The 6,465-nt window shown below is 43.7% G+C and overlaps 1 protein-coding gene across 1 annotated transcript; it reads left to right on the top strand.

Moving 5' to 3' along the window:
* Window positions 1–2,084: 2,084 nt before the first annotated feature.
* On the top strand, window positions 2,085–5,949 carry LOC124671622 (ubiquitin-like protein ATG12). The gene is made up of 5 exons (XM_047207977.1): window positions 2,085–2,194; window positions 2,281–2,339; window positions 5,232–5,300; window positions 5,393–5,455; window positions 5,706–5,949. Exons 1-5 carry the CDS (start codon window positions 2,167–2,169, stop codon window positions 5,763–5,765), a joined length of 279 nt encoding a protein of 92 aa, XP_047063933.1. The 5' UTR covers window positions 2,085–2,166; the 3' UTR covers window positions 5,766–5,949.
* Window positions 5,950–6,465: the final 516 nt, after the last annotated feature.

Here is a 6,465-nt window from a genome sequence, read left to right as displayed (position 1 = left end):
GATTAATGCTGCAATGGTTTGAAATCCAACAGATTGCCCAATCTATCTCTTTTGATGGTACTAAGGATAGTCTGATTTGGATGTGGGAAGCTAGTGGTTCATATAGTGTGAAATCCATGTATGCTGTGATTAATTTTGGTGGAATTACCCCTGTTAATATCCACTCTGTATGGAAAATCAAAGTTCCTCCAAAGATTCATTTCTTCCTTTGGTTACTTTTCCATAACAAGTTACTCACTAGAGATAACTTGGTCAAAAGGCAGAATGTTGATGATTTGACTTGTGTTTTTTGTAATGAGGTGGAATCTTGTCAACATCTGTTTTTTGACTGTGTGGTAGCAGCAAAAATCTGGAGAGAGGTTGGGGTTGCATTGGATATTCATATTAAAATCTCAAATATGCATGACATTGCTGCTCTCTGGGTTAACAAGAAGAAAAATTGTAACATTAATATTCTTTTTGCTGCTGTGTTGAGAGCTATCTGGATTACCAGAAATGACTTTGTTTTCAAACGGTCTCAATGGCTGGGCATGCAGGATTTGTGGAAACACTTGGTGGGCAGCTGTGTGCAATGGAAAATCCTCCTGAAGGAAGGAAGCGAAGATTTGATGATGATGCTGAACAAGTTGGAAGCCTCAACTCGGCGGCCGCTGCTATTGTGGCCGGAGCCTGGTTGACTCCTCAAAAGAGAGCCAGGACAGCCTTGGAGGTCTGCACCATGAACAACACAAGGGGCTTTGGGCCATTGCTGATCACTGCTGAGGAGTTGGGAAGGACGATGGAGGCAAACGATCTAATCTTCGTGGGTGATGGTGCTGGTTTCCAGGTCCTAACCCGCCCCTGAGTGACAAGATGCTAGCTGTTTGGGGTGGGGTGTAGTCCTATGTTAGTTTGGTGCTGTGCTTCCTAAACTTCTGCTGTGTTTCCCCTGTTTGGGGTTAAAATCTTAGATGATGGTGTTTTGTCTTGTAAGATAAACGTGGTAGTTGTGTGGGTTCCTGTGAACTTGGTGGACGTGTTGGTTGGTTTCAATATATTTGGAATCGGGGCGAGGCCCTTTTTCTCTAAAAAAAACAAATCCGACTATACCAAAGTACGGTACAGTTACATACAACACATGAGTACGGTTACGAACATCACACGGATACAGTTACGAACATCACACGAGTATAGCCACTTACAAACCCGACCACACTAAAGAATGAGTACAACTCAGGTAACACCCGAGTACAGTTGTGTATAAAGCACGAGTACAGTTGTAGAGCGAGTACAAGTACAACTGCACATACGAGTGAGTACATGTACAGAAGTACAGTCGAGCACACGAGCGAGTACATGTACAGAAGTACAGTCGCGCACACAAGCGAGTACATGTACAGTCGTGCACATGAGCAAGTACAATTACTGAATAAAGGAAAAATTGCACCAAATACACTATAAACACAAGTACTTATTAGTTCGACCATGAGTACAGTTAGGTACACACCAGGAGTACAACCATATTAGTATTAGAAGGTTGAAACAAAAGTATCTCGAAACCTATCAACATGAGATCTAGTTTTGAAGATCTCGACACGAAGGTCTCAAAAGTGAAAACGAAGTCGTAATTTGAACTTACGGTTTTGAAGATATTTCATTTTGAAAAAATGAATATAAAAAATAAAGGGAAAAACTGAGACAACTCACCCTCCTCTGTTCTTCTCTCTCCTCCCTCATCTCCACCTTATTTCCCTTTGCGACACGTGGCGAGCAGAGAGACTACTTTCCTAAAATTGTCATGCACGAGAGCGTGCCACTTTGTTGCGTGATGAGAGAGTTACCTTACCTTCGTAAAGGTCGATCTTTTCTTAAAGAAGCCCTAAAGCAGAGGAATATGATTTACCCAGGTAAAGCCCATCGTATCTACGAAGGTCGTGTGTCACTAGAATGAAATCGCCCGCGGCCCATCATACCTTTGTAGATATAGGCTTTTGCCCTAAAAGAAAGATATAGACTTTCGCATCAAACGTCGGCCCAAGGTCAAGGGGTCGCGCGTCCTACAGAAGCGGAACCAAAAAAAACCCGACTTCAAGGGCCGCGTCGTACAGAGTCCTTCTCACGAGGGTCTCGCCGCATATTTGCTCCCGCTTCCTTCCTTCCTTCCGCCGTGCTCGTTCCCCTTCGGCGATGGCCGCCGATCCCAACCAGAAGAAAGGTTCGATCTCCTTCCGCCCCACTCCTTCCTCTGCCCCGTCGTCTCTCCGTTCACCGCTTACTCCTCCCGCGGTTCCCGATTCGCAGTCGTGGTGAACTTCCAGTCGGTCGCCAACGCGCCCAAGCTGCGGCAGTCCAAGTTCAAGGTACGCGCTCTTTTTCTCCCCGGTTCTTTCCTTACGCTACCAGCAAGTTCAGCAGTCTACCTCTGTCTCGCTACTATTACGCCAGAGATCTCGCATTAGCGCGGGGTGCTGGCATGTTAGGCCTGGTCGGTCGATTTGATCGGCAGTTTAGGAGGTCCGGGCCGATCGATTCAGCACCTAGTTACAGACTTTGCAGGCACCCATAGCACACCAATTTTTTTTTTTTGGGAAGTGTAGAATTACTAGTATTCAGAGGGAATTAAGCAACAGTGGTGTAGTACTATTACTATTAGTAGACCCAGTATTCATTTGTTGTTTGCTGGAGCTATAGCAGCACCTTGTCCTTGCTCGCAGCCAACAGGAGAAGAAAAGGCTGTGCTGGGGAATGGCATGCTTGGCTTTCACACATTAAGTCGCCGATCGATGTGGTAGTACCAGCAGTTATCGTACACCTAAAAGAAACATGTGCGCACCAAAGGCGTCAGGATCATGGCCCTTATAATTGCTAATATGTGCTATGTGTCCATGTGCCAATAAGCTTTCCTCCCTTCCCACTTGGAGTAATTCAGAAGACTTCCTAATGATGAAGAACTGGAGTCATTTGGCAATGTCGGCTCAAGACAGTATCCTGTCATAGTATATTGGTGGATGTTTTTATTCTGTAACTTTAAGACTCTTCTTTTGTGAACGGTGTGTGTATGACCTGTAGAGGGTTTCGACATGCTGTTAGCTTTAGATGCATCAGTGTGTCTTAGTTTTATGGAGACTATCTTTTGCGTACTAGTTATGGAAGCCCATGGTTTCACTAGTAAATAATGTGCCCTCAAGTCTGTCGGTTAGTTGAATTATATATGCTATTCCTTGTTTCAGTAAATAAATAAGTACCTGTGCGTTGCAACGAATCCAAAATAAAATGTGCCTACAATCTTGAAAATGCAATAATATAGTTTATATACCACACAAACATCTTAGGTTTCACCTGGACTTTGGTTGTTGCAATTATAGAAGTGTTGTTTATTGAAGTTTGAACCCAGTTCTAGACAACTTATTCCATGATGATTTGACATGTCAATTCCGTGTTCAATGTATAAATTTTAAATTTTATGAACAAAGTAGAAGTTTTGTGGCCTGTGTAAAAAGAAAAAATCAATGCTTAATTTTTTTTTGGGCTACTATAGAGTACTTTCTTATCATAGTTAGGCTAATATAGATTAGCTTGACAGCAATAATTTGGTAACAAGTAACATAACAATAATTTCCGCTGCATTGGAGCATCTCCAGCGGAGGCCCTCAAATAGTGTCTGGACAACCCCAATTATAGTGTCCCTCCCTGCATCCAAAACCATAACCAGATCAGCAATTTGCCATCATCGCAGTTGCAGCCGCCACCTACTTGCAGGTGGCAGTACATGTCTAAAGATATATTACATGAATGAACTGATTACTTCAGTGATGAGCAATATCAGTAATTTGACATCACTTAGAACATCTTCGGTATTTGAAAATCCAAGAGGGCAAGGGCATAGAATCGCAGAATACTTGACACAGCTGAATGAAATTTTACATGTTTGGAATCTTGAGAATGTTGTGAAGGATGAGGTATTGAAAATCCAAAAGGGCAAGGGCACAGAATCGCAGAATTAAAGGACGTGACACAGCTGAATGAAATTTTACATGTTAGGAATCTTGAGAATGTTGTGAATGATGATGCTTTAAAAGCCAGGATGAACAGCTTCACGTCATGTTGGTAATCCCGAATTTAGCGATGCTGAGTGTTCAAAAGCAAGCATTATTGTTGAATCACTTGAGCCCCATCCCAAACTTGACAGTTTGAAATTGAAGTACTGTGGTAGCATCCAAACACCATCTTTGTTACAAGCTAGAACTCTTTTCTGCTTGAGTGAACTGCCCTTTTAAACTGAAATTACCAGCCTCCCTCCTTCCCTTGGGAGGTTGCACACCATATGATGCAGAAACTTGGGGAGGCTTGATGGATGGGCATGCAAAATTTATAGCAAACTAAAATTCAACATTCCAAAGTTTTGTCTCTTTTTCGTTTAGCTAGCAGAAAAAAATGAGCTAGCAGTGAATCTATCCACCTGCTTGCTTGCAGGCGTGCATTGAAGCCAGCGGCTATTTGGCTGTCATGCGCGCGTCCAGTACGTCCGGCCAATCTGCCAATCCATCTCTCCGCGTGTCTGCCTAGCACAACGAGCAGCACGGAAGGCAGACCGGAACGGGACCAGGTACTCGCGCTGACGCAGCTGAACCAAGAACATGTGCGGACACATGGTCGAGCAGCCCCTCCAAGCCGCATGGAGCAGAGCCTCGGGGGACCACCTCGCCGTGACAAGTAATGCAGCCGGACGAGCGGAACTCACAGTCGCGGCCAGTGCTGGGTATCACCAGCCCGCGTCGTGGCATACTGCGGGAGCGTCCAAGAGCGAAGGTGTGAGGGTGACAGCCCGTCGATCTGGCAAGGTGGCACCGCCAGCGGTAGTTGTGAGGGCAAGACCGACGGAGAGTGGCAAGAGCGGAGGACGACGGCCCTCGGGACGGCGGCCAGAGTTGTATAGTGGGAGGAGGCGGTGCCTGTGGCGAGGGGTGGCGGGATCCTAGGGGCGTGAGGAGACACGAGGGGTGTTCTGCACGTACCGAGTACAGACGCATGACATGGACTTTAGGATGATTTTAAAATTCTCAAGGGGCTAAATGTAAACATGGGTGACATACCAAGACCACCACCACCTATTCCAATTTAATAGTAGTAAAGATAATCTACTGATGAAGTACTTATTTGGTTCATAAAATTTGAGCATCAAATTAGACAGACTGTTTGCAGCGCCTTTGTGGTTGTTGGTAATCTTTTCTAACCAACTTGTGCATTTTCAGATTGGTGGGAATGAGAAATTTGCCAAGGTGATTGAATTTCTTCGCCGCCAAATTCACCAGGACACAGTGGTAAGAATGTACTTCTGAAGTTGGATCAGTAGAGCCAGCATGCCCTATTGCCCTGTATATGTTTACTGACAGTCTCTCTCTTCTGCCGGCAGTTTCTCTATGTGAACAGTGCATTTTCACCGAATCCAGATGAGTTGATAATTGATTTATACAATGTAAGACCCAATGCCCTTGTTAGTTCTTTTGTGTCCTCTTCAGTCTTAGATGTCCTGAAGTTATTGATAAACAACTTCATGTTTAATATTATGCTTGAAAATGCACTTTATTACCTTATTGTCCTAGTTGAGTTGTCAAACTGAACACTATCATGAATTATTCATACACCTAATTATATTATCCTATCAATTGAAATTTGATTTGTGATTAAAGGTGGCTAAACATCTTTGTTTTTGTTTTAAATCACAGAACTTTGGAATTGATGGGCAGCTGGTGGTCAATTATGCATCATCGTTGGCATGGGGTTAAAAGCTGTACCTGCTGGATATTAGCTTCAGCAAGCGTGGGAACCCCTTTCTCAGCTAGAATTAACTTTTCGCTGCACTGTTAGTGTAAAGCACTGCGAACTGAGCTTCAATCTGAAGCTATTTGGACCATGTGAATATGTGATGTCCAATGTGATGGCAATAGTAAGATCATTTTCGACCTGCAATGAAACCTGAGACAGTCTTTTTTTTTTTCCTTGTATAGATATCTTTGACAGTGTTGTGCTGTTCTACAGCCATTGTTGCTGAAAAAAAACCCTCTCTATGTCTGTCGCAAGATGATTATTTGTTTTTTTTTTCCAATGATTACGTTGTCCTTTTTCTTCATCTTCCATTACCATCGTGCTCACGTCATTAAGACGGTCGTCAATCAATCAACCTCGTTTTCATGTTAGCAGTGAGCTACTGCGACTCTCTCCAAGTTATATATTAGGCGGGTCCATACTTTTCCGCTGAGTAGCAGCTAGGGAGTTGGTACTAAACATACCAGTGTTGTGAATAACTATCATCCACGTTCATGACGTTGTGTCCATTTATTCAGGAGAGCATGAGAACCGAGTTTTAGAACTGCGAGACAGTAGCAGCATGGACATGCACTGCAATGACGAAAGCACGTACACAAAATTTGAAATTGCAACTGTCCAGAAACCAGAAGGGGAGTCTTGTTCACCTATGTAAATCAA

This window comes from Lolium rigidum, chromosome 1, assembly GCF_022539505.1.
Source record: "Lolium rigidum isolate FL_2022 chromosome 1, APGP_CSIRO_Lrig_0.1, whole genome shotgun sequence".
NCBI classification, from domain to species: domain Eukaryota; kingdom Viridiplantae; phylum Streptophyta; class Magnoliopsida; order Poales; family Poaceae; genus Lolium; species Lolium rigidum.
The sequence above is the reverse complement of the archived record's forward strand: the minus strand, read 5'-3'. Positions and strand labels throughout refer to the sequence as shown.